The sequence below is a fragment of the Raphanus sativus genome, chromosome 7 (assembly GCF_000801105.2).
Source record: "Raphanus sativus cultivar WK10039 chromosome 7, ASM80110v3, whole genome shotgun sequence".
Classification (NCBI taxonomy): domain Eukaryota; kingdom Viridiplantae; phylum Streptophyta; class Magnoliopsida; order Brassicales; family Brassicaceae; genus Raphanus; species Raphanus sativus.
This window is the reverse complement of record NC_079517.1, coordinates 1,294,914-1,309,869: the sequence shown is the minus strand read 5'-3', so window position 1 is coordinate 1,309,869 and position 14,956 is coordinate 1,294,914. Positions and strand designations below refer to the sequence as shown.

Sequence of the window (14,956 nt, the reverse complement as noted above, 5' to 3'; positions counted from 1 at the left end):
GTGTCTGGATGGACGCTGGTCTCTTTTGACTCTGACCAGCCAAGATTAACTGATCAAAATTGTATTTCTACATCGTCTTGGCGGTTCATATGTTCACGAAGGGAGAAAAATGAAAGAAATTTAGACACGAAGAAAAAAAAAATTTGATGTCAAAAAGGAATAAAAGAAAAACTTTGAAAATATATTCATGGGAGAAACGACTAAGAACGACGTCGTCCAAAGCCCATAAAGCGAGGGAAAGAAAATACTTGGACAATAAATCCCTTTTTTTATTTTCTTTTTATTTTTTCTTATATTTCCCTCGTTACCTTAAAAAGCTTTCACCGTCCTCCTCCTTTTTTTCTCCTCTCTCTCTCTCTCTCTATAAGAACCCTAGTATCTATCTCTTCGCACCGATTTGATTCCGTTGCTCCGTAGATCTGGTAATTCACTTGGTTTTCTCCCCCTTTTTCTAAATTGATGCTTGATTTCGATCCTCCTTTTCCGATTTCTAGTCATGTATTCAGAGACGAAGACTTATAGAGTAGTCCTGATTTCGATTTTTTTTTTTTGCGGGAAATCGGATTTGTTTCTTTGTCAATACCTTGGGGGTTGATCACTTGTACAATCGTTTGTTTTCTATTTAGCATAGAGAGCTTCGAATCACTTTAGATGATTGGTTTTGTTTAAGCTTCTTATATATAGATAACATTATTACGTATGTGTTGTTTTTTTTTTAAATGCAGGTTGTGTGTGAAATAGCGTTGAGATATTTGAATGGATGATGACTTTGCAGATGGATAAGAATACTGCTTCCTCTCCAAGGGAGCGAGCCCAGTCCATATTCGATAAGGTTTCCCCCCCCTCTTTTACTTCTCTGAATATGGCTTTACATTCCTCTTGGAGGGGTTGTATGTGTTCTGCTTAGCTCATCTTTGTAGGGTTTATATAGGCCGTGTTGTTGTGTCTGTAGTTAAGCGTATGTGTTTTGTTAGATTTGGATCTTCAGCTCAGTGACAATTAATTCATACTTTTGCAGACTGTTGAATTGGAAATCAAGCGTAGGAAGGCTGCTCAGGCTCGGAATCCGTTTGACCCAAATCTGTGGCAGCAAATTCGTGAGAACTATGAAGCAATCGTTCTTGAAGATCACACGTTTTGTGAGGAGCACAATATTGAGTTTACTCTGTGGCAGCTTCATTACAAACGGATTGAAGACTTTAGATCACACATCAGTGCTGTCTTGGCTTCTAGTAACTCCTCGAGTGTGGCTCAGAATTCAAAGGGTCCATCTAGGCCTGACAGGGTTGCGAATCTCAAGCTCCAGTTCAGAACTTTCCTTTCAGAAGCAACTGGGTTTTACCACGAAATGATCTTGAAGATTAGGGCGAAGTATGGGCTTCCTTTGGGTTATTTTCAAGATAGTCAAAATTTGGCTGATAAGGATGGAAAGAAGATAGCAGAAGTACAGAAAGGCTTGGTATCTTGTCATCGTTGCTTAATATACCTTGGTGATCTTGCTCGGTATAAAGGATTGTATGGAGAGGGGGATTCCAAGAACCGAGAGCATGCAGCTGCCTCAAGTTACTATTTGCAAGCAGCTTCCCTATTGCCAGGCAGTGGAAACCCACATCACCAGGTTATATTTCCTTTTCTCTTTCTTTCACGTGATATTTTTAGTTGGTACATATTTGTTGTATAGTTTGTCTAATTGATGGTATTAACTGAATGTCTCAGCTTGCTATAATTGCTTCCTATTCTGGAGATGAGTTTGCAGCAACATATCGTTATTTCCGGAGTTTAGCTGTGGAGACTCCTTTCCCGACTGCCCGTGACAACTTGATTGTTGCCTTTGAAAAGGTTAACTAATAAGCTTCTGTTTTGTAACTATGCTAGTGGCTTATACTCTCACTTTCTTAGTACTAATACATCTCTATCTCTTCGTATGGTTGAGCAGAATCGTCAGAGTTATGCCCAATTGTTTACGGCTCCCAAAGCCAAAGACTCATCTAGAAGGCCCACTGGTAAGAGAAGAGGTAAAGGCGGAGATATTTCATCGAAGAAAGAGGCGGACGTGGCAGCTGTTCCTGAGAAGGATAAAGTAACTAGTGCAGATGAGATGCTCAAAGCATTCTGCATTAGATTTGTTCGCCTCAATGGGATTCTTTTTACACGAACAAGGTATTTTTGCTTTCTTTCTGAAAACTAGTTTGTTCTAGCCTCTGTTACTGGATCTCTGGTGTAATGTTTATCACTTTTCTTTGTTCAGCCTGGAGACATTCTCAGATGTTCTTGCCTCCACTAGCAGCAGTCTACGAGATCTGATTTCTTCGAGCTTAAAGGAAGAGATGATTTTTGGCAAAGACACCAGTGACAGCGCACTTTTTATAGTCAGGCTCGTAACAATTCTTATATTTAGCGTGGATAACTCGAAGAAAGAAAAGGAAGGTCAGTCATATGCAGAAATTGTAAATCGTGTGGAGCTCGCGAGGAACTCCTTAACAGCAAGTTTTGAGTTAGTTGGACACGTAATAGAGCAGTGTGCGCAACTGAGCGATCCTTCGTCAAGTTACTTCCTGCCTGGTGTCTTGGTTTTTGTTGAATGGTTGGCCTGCTGTCCTGATATTGCACTAGGGAGTGATCCGGATGAAAAACGGACTGCTGTGAGAAACAGCTTTTGGAACCAGTGTGTTACCTTCTTCAATCAAATCTTGACTCTCGGGCCCAGGTATATTGATGATGTTGAAGATGAGACTTGCTTCTCGAACATGAGCACGTATGATGAAAGAGAAACTGAAAACAGACTTGCGCTGTGGGAGGACTATGAGTTAAGAGGATTCTTGCCATTGCTTCCAGCTCAGTCTATTCTCGACTTTTCAAGAAGAAGTTCCTTTGGAAGCGAAGGTCCCAAGGAAAAGAAAGCTCGTATACAGAGGATCCTAGCAGCCGGGAAAGCATTGACCAGTGTGATCAAGGTTGATCAGAATCATGTGTATTTTGATTCAAAGAAGAAGAAATTTCTTGTTGGTTCTCAACCGTCAGATGACTTGCTGGATTCTCATTCAAGCCCAGCGGAAGCTGATAATGTGTTTCATTTGGGTGAAGAGGATGATGATGATGAAGAAATTGTTTTTAAACCTCTAGTTACTGTAAAGAGTAAACGGGCTTCTGACGAAATATATGTTCCTAATGGAGGCTTCAAAAATCCTGATCAAGTTGCTACCATGGGGGACTTCAAAGCTTTGAATGTTTCAGATGCAGCTTTTCATGAAAATCTTCTTCTGCAGTCAAGAGGCAACGCAAGTGTTCAACTGCCTGCTTCTGCTGGTACTAACCTTGTGGGACATCTTCTGCCGTCAACACAGTCCCAGGGTGTGCAGTTGCAACAGTTTCAGACACAGTCAGTGCATCCTCAGCCAGCTCAATCGCTAGCCTCTGCACGACTTCAACAAATGCAATCACAGGTTGCGCAACAATCGCAGGTAGCACTACTTCAACAACTGCAGTCACGGGCTGTGCATTTTCAAGATCCTCATGGACAGGTTCCGCATGTTTCAATGGCCCAATCACAATCTGCTTCCCTTGGTGGTAGCAAGTGGTTACCAGAAGAAGCTGCCAGTAGCCTACCTGGTTTTGCTCAGATGGGTAACGGTCATGTGATGAGGAATGAGATGCAAGGAAATCATGGAGTTTCCTATTACCCTGCACACTCGTTGCCGATCCACCAGTCTTTCAATGTCAATGGTATGGCTGGTATGCCGTATTCTCAGTCACGAACATCTGAAGCCATGTTGCGACCCATAATTGATGCTACTTTGTCTTCTGGAATGATTTCTGATGGCATGGGCGTGCAATCTTCGGTAGCAAGAAAAAGTCCAATCAGTAGAGCCTCCAAGCATCTTGGCCCACCGCCTGGGTTTAACTCAGTTCCCTCTAAGCTGCAAAAGGATCTAGCACCCGGTCCAGATATGTCTGGCAGCAGTCTACCGGCTGATGATTACAGCTGGTTGGATGGATACCAAGGTCAGTCTCACCAAGGCATCGGTTTCAACAGTTCTTTGAATTACGCTTCTTCTGGGAAGCCAGAATACAATGGGCCTGCTAACTTTCCGTTCCCTGGAAAACAAGCTCTAGCAGCATCACAGGCCCAAGCAGAACTACCGCATTTTCAGCATCCTCAGAAAGATAACTTGGTGAACGTGAACTATCAATCAGCTCAACTGCCCCAGCAATACCAAGGACAGCCCAGTTGGTCAAATCGTCACTTTGTGTGAGGTCAGAATGGAAGAGTAACACGGTACGAGTAAGCCTAAAACTCATTTACATAATCTGCTTTGTAAGCTCTTATTCATGTGTAATTGGGAATGATTTTATTCAGGTGAGTGTTACGTAATGTTTGCTGCTACCTAACTTCAACTGAACCTCGTTCTGTTGAAGTCTATCTAGTTGGAGTCTTTGTGGCCTTGGCTTGTTGTGGAGGCACTTCCTACCTGACAGGTAGTCTTTTGTTTACTCTTTTATCTTTAAGCTAGTGTTGCAATTCGCCAATTCCGCCTTCAGACATTTAAGAAGTCGTTGGTTTATTATATATAATACTTATCCATCAATGCTTATTGATGGCAGATTCAGGACACAGCTCATGTTGGTTAAAGAGATGTATGGTAACAAGAATGAATGGTTTCTGCGGAATTGATACGAGTAAAGTGCCTTTCTCTTACTACTTGAAGTGGAGATGTTAGACCATATATGAATGAATAAGAAAGGAAAGTACCTTGTGGCTCTCGCTCTGGATGAGGCTCTCTCACTTTATATTTATTTATTTTCTTGCAAATAATGTTTTAGCTGTTCTCTTACAGCGAATATTTCTCTCTTGGGTTGCTTTGCTCCGTCTGTTCTCTTACAGCTAATATTTCTCTCTTGGGTTGCTTTGCTCTGCCTTAACTCTCTCTTTTGTTCTATTTCAGTCTCAAACTTGTCTTTGTTTTGTTGTGTCGAACATGACAAGGTTTGTGAAACTCTGCAAAATGGATTTGAATAAAAAAGACTCTTTGTTGAAATAATGATGTTTCTATCCATGATTCCCACATGAGAGAGCATATCTATGAGTTCATGATCTTTTTTGTGAAAACCGTTTGAAATTAGTTAATAATAATGGTGCACTAAAAAAACAACTGGAACTCTTATGTACTAATTGAATGAACTTTTTAAAGTGTTGACTTGGAAGAAGCCTTTCGGACTAGAATCCCCCAGCAGAGGAAACGATAGAAGACGAAGAAGGCAAGCATTATCCCGACATTGATCCACCTTGTGTCCTCGTCAAGCCCTCTCTTCTTCAACACATCTTCTCCCGTCATCAAACACCCCGTGTCCCCTCCCGAGAAGCACTCTTTCCTCAAGCTCCAGTACTCGTTCACCAGCATCGACTCCAGAGGGTACCGGTACAGAGAAACATAGTACATGAACATCCACGGCTTCGGGATCTTTTCCTTGGGTATGAAGTAACCTGAGAAAAGAAAGAACGCTCCAAGAACAGTGCAGATAAGCGAGTTCCCGGAAATAAAGTCAGGAGCAACCGCGCTAAGGAAGAGCACTAAAGAACTAGCCATGAGGATGATGAGCCAAACACATAGCACAAAGAAAGAGAACGCTTGAACCGACGGGTTTAACCCCACGATCCAGTAAACCGGTATGGAGAAGAGAAGCGATACAACGAATAAAAACGGTACAAACGCGATCGTGTTGGCGATCATGTAAGACGAGATTCTGTACGATCCTCGAGACGTTTCTTTCATCAAAACGCGGCGTTCTCGGAGATAAATGGGAAGAGCTTCGACGGTCGAGGACAAGAGGAAGCTTAAGCTGAAGGCGAAGAGCCCGAGCCTCTCCGCTACACCTTCTTCGTCGCGTTTGAGTCTCGTGTACACGCTTCCTAAGCCCAGCCCCGCCACGACTGCTTGCATCGTCCTCGCTAGGAAGAGCTGTTTCGTCCTGTAGATGATCTTGCAGAACCTCGAGCAGAGGAACGAGATCTCCGCTACGTCGACTAGTCCGCGAGGCTCTTGCTTCTTCTTAGTCATCATCGTCTCGTTCTCCTTCTCCTTCTCGTTCTCGATCGATGATAGTGAAGATCGAGAGGAGTCTACGCGGTTCGAATCGCGTAACGAATCGACGATCTCCATCGCGAACTCGATCGGATTGAGCTGTTCGGGGATCTGAAACCCTAGCTTCGCGATCGAGTCCTCGAGATGCTCGAGATTCCCGAAGTGGATCACCGATCCTCGAGAGAGGATCAGGTAATCGGAGATGTAATCGAGGATTCTGTAGCTAGGCTGATGGATCGAGAAGATTACTGTTCTCTCCTTGGTCTTCGCCATGTTGGCTAGAAGCTCGACGACCTGGAGCGAGTTCCGGCTATCTAAACCGGAAGTCGGTTCGTCGAGGAGAAGAATCGGCGGGTCGCGGATCATCTCAACGGCTATAGAGACTCTCTTCCTCTCACCTCCGGAGACTCCACGATCCTCTTCGTCTCCTTCTCCGACGAAGCTGTCTTGTACTTGAACGAGGCCTAGGTCTCTCAGCAAGCTCTCCACTCTCTCTTCCTTCTCCTTCGCAGTTGAGTCACGCAGACTGAACTTGGCGCTGTACATTAACGTCTCCTTCACCGTGAGCAGAGGGAGGAGATCGTCGTCTTGAGGGACGAATCCGCATAGTCTACGTAGCTGCTGATTGTTGTTGTTGTTGATGATTCTACTGTTGTTTATAGATATGGTGGAGGAGGGATCTAGTGCCTTGTGGCTCACTCTACCTGAGATGATTTTTAAAAGTGTGGATTTGCCTGTTCCGCTTGGGCCCACCACGGCGAGGAGTTTTGAGGGTTGGGTTGTGAAGGTTACGGATTTGAGGATGGTGACGTGGTGGATGGTGTAGGAGAGGTTGGCGACGGTTAGGGAGTAGCGGTTAGGGGTCGGGAGTGGTGAAGAAGAGAAGGAAGAGGAGGCTGAGGAGTATTCGTCGGGAGAGTTTGATGCTGAGAAGAGTATGATCGAGTCTTCTTCGCTGTGGGTTGTGGTCTTAGGAGGAGGGTGGAAGCAAGAGGCCATTGTATGAGTGTTGTTGTTGGTATCTTCATTTTCAGAATGTCTACTAAAATGCATTTTTATGAGTTTGGAGTTGTTATTTTCTTCAGAATTGGTGGAACAACAAAAGGAACAAGTTATAATGGTAGGCAGAGGTTGGTGTAACTCTTCAAAAGCTGTGTATCTAATTCTTTTTGGTTGGTCATCAATTGTTTGGTTTTGGTGAGTTGTTCATATCTAATATGTACTTTGAATAGCACATATGTAAAACTGTTTTAGTTGTTGGACCAACACATGTACTTGTAATATTAAACAAGTAAAAAAGTCAAGTGTACTGATTACGCAAGTGTAGTTCCAATGGTATAATCCACTACATAATGCGTTGTTTTCTCTTATACACACCCTACTTGTTTGCTTCACAATCTGCTCCAAACCATTAGTACTGCTTCAACTTCAACATCAATTAAAAGCATTTATAGAGACAAAGACAGCGCATGTTTATAGAATTTACAGAAGAATTTACAAGAGAAAAACACCCAAACTATAATGAAAGATGTAAAAACACTCCTAATCTCTCTGGCTCTCTCTCTCGTGTTTTGTTATAAACCCCAATAAACCTATGAAAAACCGGATTAAAGCAAAGAAGCTAATGAGCCAAGTCTTCACTTCCTAAACCCACACCTGATTTGTCAACGACTATCCGTACATTGTATTGTTCGTAAACTCGTCCTCTGTTCTCTGCCCACCACTCTTCTGCTTGTTTCTCGCTAAACCGCTTTCGGCTGCCACATCACAGTTATCCTCAGATTATGTTTCAGTTCATCACTAACTAAAAAAAATAAACATTCAAACTAAGCCTTAAAAATCAGAAAGAAGAATTGTACCTAAAACGGACGCGTTTGAGATCCCTTACCCCTCCCTCTAAGGCTGTAAGAGTAATGTACACACCAGGCTCATCTTGTTCAACCCACTCATTTTCATTACGGGGCTCACTTTCTTTCGCTCGGGTGCTGATTCTATTTACCGATTCAGCAGCATGATTCGTTTGCTGTCGGTAACCTGCACCATCGAAAACAGGCGTGCTGGTCTCGTTAGAAAACATTGGGACGTCAGCATCAGTTTCTCGGCCGTTTGGACGGTTTGATGTGTTAGAAGAAGGGGCAACGTAGTCTGGACTGGAACCAAACGAATTAAGAGAAGGAGACTTGATAGTCCGAGCTGATCCAACAGGTAATCTCTCCGCCATGTCTTTCAACTGCATGGGGTTTCATTGTAGCAATCAGTCAGTTGCATAAAAGCATTTTTTTTCCATTCAATTCAAATAGCAGAGAGGAAAGGAAAATTTACCTGAGCGGTAAGTGATTTTATCACATCTTTAGCTGCCTTGCATCTCTCTGTTTCTTCGCTAGCAATGGCTAGTGCCTCCTTTAGTTGTTTGGTTGTTCTTTCCAGTTCAGCTTCTTGAAGCTGTGCCTTCCGTGTAAGATTTTCAACCTGTGATAATCATTTACTAGTGAATTAGCAAAGAACTCAAATTACAACGAATGAGACGACAAAGGGGTTCCAAAATAAACTAAATCCTTAGGGAATATCTTTATACAATTCAAGGAGCATTATGTTTGGTCCATGTAAGCACACAAGCGATGAAGTAAATAAGAAGATACTGGCTAAGTCCATATAGCAGAAGATCTATATCCCCTAGTGACTAAAATGCAGAAAGCAAGCGTTATGAACCAGAAACACAACTGGACTAACGTTTAACAAAGTTGCATGATCTCTTACGTGTATAACACAGGAAGGATTATGGAAAAAGGACCAAGCACTAGAGGTGTGAAGCAGCTTACTTGAGATCTTAGCATAACCACCTCCTGGCTTATGTTATCATTGGTTCTCTTGGTATCATCCACGACAATTTTTGGTGTGGTCAATCCTGAAAGAGTGGGAGTTGGCGTTGTTGAGCGAGGTGGGCTTAGGCGTCTTGATATTGGTGAAGTTGCCCGAGACACAATTCTGGAACCAGGAACAGACGCTGAGAAGAATTTCTTTGATGCTACAAAAGTTGGATTAAAAGACTTGGTTACGTTTAGTGAACCACGGTGAGAGCCTCCACTTGGTATTGGTGAGACACGACTACTATTAAATTCGTATTTCTTCTTCTTCTTGGTTCGGCTGTCCACTTGCCTCATGGGCTCCAACAATGAGAATCTAGCTAACTGTCCGTCGGAACTAGAATCCAACTTCTCGTCTCTGACAATTGCATTTGATCCCTGGTTGACACTTTCTCTTCGACTCAAGGAAGAATGAGATGATGCAGCAGCTTCAATGGCCTTTTTCAATTTGTTAAAACACTTGTCACACACTCGATATGGTTTGTTCGGGTTCGGTGCCATACAAGCCTTCAGGGACTTTTTGTTACTGCAAGAATGGCAAAACACAAGTCCACAGTTATAGCAGTTGTGCCGCTTTCTCTTGAAATTGAAAGGCTGGCGGCAACCTGAACACATGGACTGGTCCATCCCTGATGCCCACTTGTGAAGGCAGACAGCTGCGGTAAAGTTGGAGCCACATGTAATACTTTTCACCTGTTTATCCTTAAGCGTCTCAACCAATGTTGGGGAGTTTCTGTCATCTGCATCCCCATGGCCTAGTCTACCATTTGATCCTTTTCCCCAAGTGTAAACCTCAGTCTTCGAAGTTAAAACTGCAACGTGGTAAGCACCGCAAGCAATTTCTTCGACAAAATTCTTGTGAAGTTTACCTTCGACCCGGGCTGGTAACTTTCCATCAGAATGTGAGTTTCCGAGCTGGCCATAAACAGGACTACCCATAGTATAGACATGGCCCGATGTTGTGAGTGCAACTGTTAGGCTATGTCCACACGCAACTTGACAAAAATTAGGTTCTACAAGAGCTGCAACACAGGTAGGCACAAGTTTTAGTTCTTTGTCACCGTGACCAAGACGATTCTTATCACCATCGCCCCACGTAAAGAGCTTTCCTGAGGAACAGTTACTAGAGCTCGAGCTTTCAACCATAACTTCTACAACTGCGGCTGTGTGCCATATACCACAGGCAGCCCGGACAGTGCGAAGACCTTTCAAGGAGTCTACCTCTCTGGGTACGAAAACACTTTCCCTGTCTCCATGGCCCAAAACACCAAAGGTCCCATCACCAAACGTGAACAACTGCCCAGCAGAAGTCACAACAGCTGTGTGGTAAGGTCCACAAGCGATAGATGATACATGTATCCCTTCCATCAAAAAATTCACTCTTCTAGGGATCCAGTGACTGACTTCGTTTCCATGTCCCAGAATACCAAAATCTCCTTTACCCCAGGTATACAAATCCCCCGATAGAGAAACTGCACAACTATGGTATTCGCCACATGCTACAAGCTCAATATTTGTGGTACTGAGTGCTTCAACAAGCTTTGGATGTTGAACATTGGAATCTACACCATGTCCAAGCCTACCCTCAGATTCCTCTCCCCAGGAAAAACTTTCTCCTTGTTTTGTCACAAGGACAGCATGCTGTCCACCACAAGCAATATTCTGGACATCAAGTACTATGGAAGATTCTAAAGCTTTTGGCACTAATGAATCCATTTTGATCTCAAACGAACTTCCAACTCTATGGTTTCCACCACTCAAAACACCTTCACCTATTCCTTCTCCCCAAATGAAAACTTCTCCCAACGCATCTCCATCATCATGACCAGAACCATGGCTCGAAGAACTAATAGCACTTGACAGACTAACTCTAAAAGCATCCATACCCGTACCTTTCATGTGACCGTGTATGTTATCCGAGGCTCCAGATGACAAAGAGTGAACTGAGATACTTGTCGGATCTGAGGGAAAATATCCTTTTGGGGGAAGTGCATACAATGACATGTCCGAAAATGCCTTGTCAATGCCATTCTTAGGCAGGCTCTCATACGGACTGTGAAGACGATGGTGATTAGAGTCATCCTGAGAGATGACAGAAAAAATTACCTGAGTTAAGACATGCACAAATGAAATGGAATAAGAGATGAAACGGACTATTTCATTCTATTACCTTCTGGAAGCTATCATTGCTGCTAAAGGGAGAATGTAAAGGGGAGCTTCTCCGAGTGTAATTCCTGGGACTGTTAGCTTCCGATGGCGTCTCATCACTTTTTGAGTCGGCGGTCCTCCATCTCCGTTGATGGCAACGAGATATTAAGGCTTTTAAACCGCTAAACCACACTTCAGCCTCATCTTTATCCTTGCATATCTATGAAATAAAATTCTAACACCTAATTAAAGAACTTACAATCATAACAGACATTTACGTTATAACAGTTCCATAGAAAAACCAAGAAAAAAAAATAAAGAAAAACCTCACCAAATCCAATGACCTCTCGTCGTATATTAACGAAAACGACTGATATTCCTTCTCGGGACGTGGACATCTCTGAAAAATAGGCTGCAAGAGAAACACCATGGAGGACTTATCAGCTACCACACTAGATATGAAAGGTCCAAATATGCAACATACAACTAAAGGAAGATTGGCTCATGCAAATGACATTGACATAATAAACAGTAGTATTCTGAACACTTTTAAATGCCAGACCAAGGGAGAACTAAATGACATTGTCCACAGATGTCAAAACTTACAGTGCGCTGGCCAGATATGATCCTAGAAACACGGCTGAGCTTCAAATGTTTCTCTTCCTTCCCAGAGAACCATATCAAAACAGACTCATCCTGAAAAATTACAGGACAAACTGTTTACTCAGACACAGAACAACAAGACCCCGGCACACATCAAGAAGCAGAGACGCAATATAACAAGATAAAAAAAAGGGACTATAGAGACGAATCCTCAAAAAAAACAAGAGAGCGGAAAGAGAGAGATAGTTGCATACATTAGAAAGGCGAAAAGGACAGAACTTAGGCTTTCCCCTTCTTCCATACTTGAGCAAATAAGCTCCCTTTTTCAGAGCAGTGACAGCCTGAGCCAAAAACGATAAAATCCCGTAAGCAAAAAATTAGTTAAACATTTAAAAGAGGAGAAAGAAGCAGTGGAGAGACACAAGAATTTCTCAATCCAACAATCAATAATACTAGTGCCATTTTTTGAAAAAATGGCACCTGATACAAGAACTCTAACTAAACTATAATTTAGAAAATCTAGTTTCCCAATTCTCAGGCCTGGCCTAAGCTAATAATCTCCTCCCCTTACAGAAAACGCAATTAAACCTTAAATGATTCAGTAGAGCTACTAGCAATATAGTCATAAACAAGACCTAGAGTGAGTATATAGCAAAGCAACAGTGCTAATGGGGAAACAAACAAACTAAAAAGAGAGCACTAACGACCTGCTCAATATCCCTGGCAACAGGACCACCACCACCTCTGCTATGATCCGACGCCGCCATTCTTCCGTTCCTCCACATAAACATTCACACTCCTCTCTCTCGAGAGAGAGAGCTGAAACGATACTGGAAATCAAAATACGACGTCGTTTAAACACGAAATCATCTCTGACATCGCTATGAATCTTTCGAATCGTGAATTGAATTCCAAAGCAGAGCAGCTTCTTCTTCTTCTTCTTCTTCTTCTTCTTTCAGCTCCAGTAGATTCAAAAAAAAAAAAAATCGATCCGAGAACAGTAACAAGAGCTAAAGAGCCGCCGCTCAATCAAAGCGAAATGTGTTGTTTGTGTGGGATATGCTTGATTGACTAACAAAACGCGAGAGAGAGAGAGAGAGAGACATGGCGTCATCTTCTTCTACTACTCTCAGCGAGCTAGCTAGAGACCAAAAGGCAGATTCTGAGACTAGAGAAAATTACACTTTATATTTTACTATTTTTTTCTTCCCTTTAAAATATTAGATTATATTAAATCCTGCTTTACTGTCGCTAATTACGGGGTTATAGTACCACTGTGCATCATTGCCAGCGAATTACCTCCATTTTTCACTTTTATTTTTTGCATTTTGCGTAATCAATATGTGAAAGGCTTTTTCACGAATTTATGTTTTTTTACTTTCGGGAAAAGTCTATGCGAATATTACTTTCGTGTTTATTATATTGATGTTTTCTATCGGCCCTGTTCCTTGTATTAGATTGGAATATTAGTTACCTCTTCCAAATATAAAATCCATATCATATTAGAAATTTGATCCCTTCAGACAAGTTGCAACTTGCAATATGTTCTTTGCTGGTTAAGAAAATATTGATGAACCTTAAAAGAAGAAAAAAAAATACAAGGTAATCCGTGACTCAACAGAAGATGCCAAGCAAACTGAAATCCAATGATATGTGAACCATATACATACAATACAATGTTGTGGAATAATAAATTATTCATAAACATATTTGTTGAAAATAAAACTGTTTAATTCCTTTTTCTATCCGGTCCATAACAGATTAAATATATTTAAAACATAGTTTTTTTTGTAAACTTTATTTAAAACATAGTTCTGAAAAGGAATCTATATCTTTATTTTCTAGAATGATTATATTCAATTATTTCTCTCTTTCGAATCTTACTTATCATATCCCATAGAAACTATTTATTCCATAAACATGCTATGGATTATATAGGTGCCACTGGACGATAAAAGAAGTTATCTGAAATCATTCTCGTCGCATTTATCTCATGTTAGAACATTTCTAATATGCCGGATCGTTCGTAGCCAAGTGGCTACTGAACTCTGTCTTCGGGTTCTGGCGTGAGGGGTTCGACCACTTATTACCTCAGTTTGAGGATTAAATGTCCAAAGTGATCAAAGTTAAAAAAAAAAAAAAAGAACATTTCTAATATAAAATTTCATTGTTGACCAAAAAAAATATATATAAAATTTCATTTTTTTTCTTTCAAAATATAGTAAAAATCAATATTCTAACCTTCAGAAATGGAGTGGGATTAAAAAAAAATTATTCTATAATTATTTTTACTTTATTTTGGAGGAAAAAATTGAATTAGGTTAGAGATATCTTTATTCCAATTTCTTCTTCGAACCTTTCTCACATTCTTGTTTACTTACATAACCTGTCCTACGTGTTGTGACTTACCATAGAGTTTGGATTTTCTGCGCCTTGAACTGAATGGTCTTGTCGTATTTCTATGAAGCATCGAATTTTTTTTTCTTTTTGAGGAGAGTGTTTCCCCTGAGAGAATCATGTTTCATACCATTGGATATGATGGAACATGCATCATACTACTATGGCCACCATGATGTCCTTGTGACTACGAGGATGAAGATGATGATCTTGACGAGTTTCATTATCATTTGCACGGTTCAAGTCTTCTCATATAAAACCGGAGATGGGGTCCGGGCGTCAAGAAGCCAAGCCAGTCAAGTAACACACTGGTTTAGGGTCCAGTTCTAGTTCTGGGTCATCCCCCATGTGAGCCTAAGGATAAGCTGAGCCTGATGATGACTACAAACGGAACAGGAAAGACGTGCAAAAAAAGAGCGATGAAGAAGCGGGAAGGTGCTAACAAAGCATCTGAAGTAAGCGATCAGTAGCAGAAGAGCACGAGGGAACGAGTGTGAATGTACGCGTCTCTCTGTGTATAAAGTTCCCACTCAACTTTGTCTCATCATCTGTATAGCAAAATAGTTTTAAAATGTTGTGGTATAATCCATGTCAGGCTGTCACACCGCTGTCTGAAAGTGTGACATTTGTTGTCCCACACAATTAGTTATTCAAAAACCAGTTCCATGATTTTTACTCTGTTCATATGAATCTTGAAGCTTTTTTAAAATAGAAAAAAAGAAACCATGGATCAGATGAGGTAGGTGTAGTCTAATTCGAAGATGTGAAAGCGCTGCATGTTTGTTTCATGGTCGGTGGAGTCTATAAGCAGCTGACATCTAGAAAATCAAAAGCAAGTTACGTTAAGGAACGTCTAAAAACTAA

At 41.6% G+C, this 14,956-nt stretch overlaps 3 protein-coding genes across 4 annotated transcripts; 1 reads left to right on the top strand and 2 right to left on the bottom strand.

Annotated features, from left to right (window-relative positions):
- The first annotated feature begins 276 nt into the window (after positions 1 to 276).
- On the top strand, positions 277 to 5,039 carry LOC108815916 (nonsense-mediated mRNA decay factor SMG7). Of its 2 annotated transcripts, none has more exons than XM_018588449.2 (8): positions 277 to 422; positions 726 to 832; positions 1,019 to 1,618; positions 1,717 to 1,839; positions 1,937 to 2,160; positions 2,249 to 4,276; positions 4,358 to 4,476; positions 4,603 to 5,039. In XM_018588449.2, exons 2-6 carry the CDS (start codon positions 761 to 763, stop codon positions 4,251 to 4,253), a joined length of 3,024 nt encoding a protein of 1,007 aa, XP_018443951.2. In that variant the 5' UTR covers positions 277 to 422; positions 726 to 760; the 3' UTR covers positions 4,254 to 4,276; positions 4,358 to 4,476; positions 4,603 to 5,039. The 2 variants fall into 2 exon arrangements, with proteins under 2 accessions (XP_018443951.2, XP_018443950.2); XM_018588448.2 differs by having other exon boundaries at positions 2,249 to 4,282.
- A 10-nt stretch (positions 5,040 to 5,049) lies between these two features.
- Positions 5,050 to 7,245, bottom strand: LOC108815919 (ABC transporter G family member 23). Its single transcript, XM_018588453.2, has one exon. It carries the CDS (start codon positions 7,131 to 7,133, stop codon positions 5,184 to 5,186), a length of 1,950 nt encoding a protein of 649 aa, XP_018443955.1. The 5' UTR covers positions 7,134 to 7,245; the 3' UTR covers positions 5,050 to 5,183.
- A 234-nt stretch (positions 7,246 to 7,479) lies between these two features.
- On the bottom strand, positions 7,480 to 12,844 carry LOC108815915 (PH, RCC1 and FYVE domains-containing protein 1). The gene is made up of 9 exons (XM_018588447.2): positions 12,403 to 12,844; positions 11,950 to 12,036; positions 11,699 to 11,788; positions 11,424 to 11,504; positions 11,115 to 11,312; positions 8,900 to 11,026; positions 8,403 to 8,549; positions 7,940 to 8,310; positions 7,480 to 7,837 (listed from the first exon to the last, which is right to left on the bottom strand). The coding sequence occupies exons 1-9, from the start codon at positions 12,484 to 12,486 to the stop codon at positions 7,702 to 7,704; spliced, it is 3,321 nt and encodes a 1,106-aa protein (XP_018443949.1). The 5' UTR covers positions 12,487 to 12,844; the 3' UTR covers positions 7,480 to 7,701.
- Between the last annotated feature and the right edge of the window lie 2,112 nt (positions 12,845 to 14,956).

Excerpts from the sequence above, each read along its gene's own strand:
- LOC108815916 (XM_018588449.2), top strand. The coding sequence starts at position 761 with ATGATGACTTTGCAGATGGATAAGAATACTGCTTCCTCTCCAAGGGAG. Across the intron at positions 1,840-1,936 it reads TGATTGTTGCCTTTGAAAAG|AATCGTCAGAGTTATGCCCA; the intron begins GTTAACTAATAA and ends ATGGTTGAGCAG. Across the intron at positions 2,161-2,248 it reads ATTCTTTTTACACGAACAAG|CCTGGAGACATTCTCAGATG; the intron begins GTATTTTTGCTT and ends TTCTTTGTTCAG.
- LOC108815919 (XM_018588453.2), bottom strand. The coding sequence starts at position 7,133 with ATGCATTTTAGTAGACATTCTGAAAATGAAGATACCAACAACAACACT.
- LOC108815915 (XM_018588447.2), bottom strand. The coding sequence starts at position 12,486 with ATGTTTATGTGGAGGAACGGAAGAATGGCGGCGTCGGATCATAGCAGA. Across the intron at positions 12,037-12,402 it reads TTGCCAGGGATATTGAGCAG|GCTGTCACTGCTCTGAAAAA; the intron begins GTCGTTAGTGCT and ends TTTTTGGCTCAG. Across the intron at positions 11,313-11,423 it reads ACGAGAGGTCATTGGATTTG|ATATGCAAGGATAAAGATGA; the intron begins GTGAGGTTTTTC and ends TTTATTTCATAG.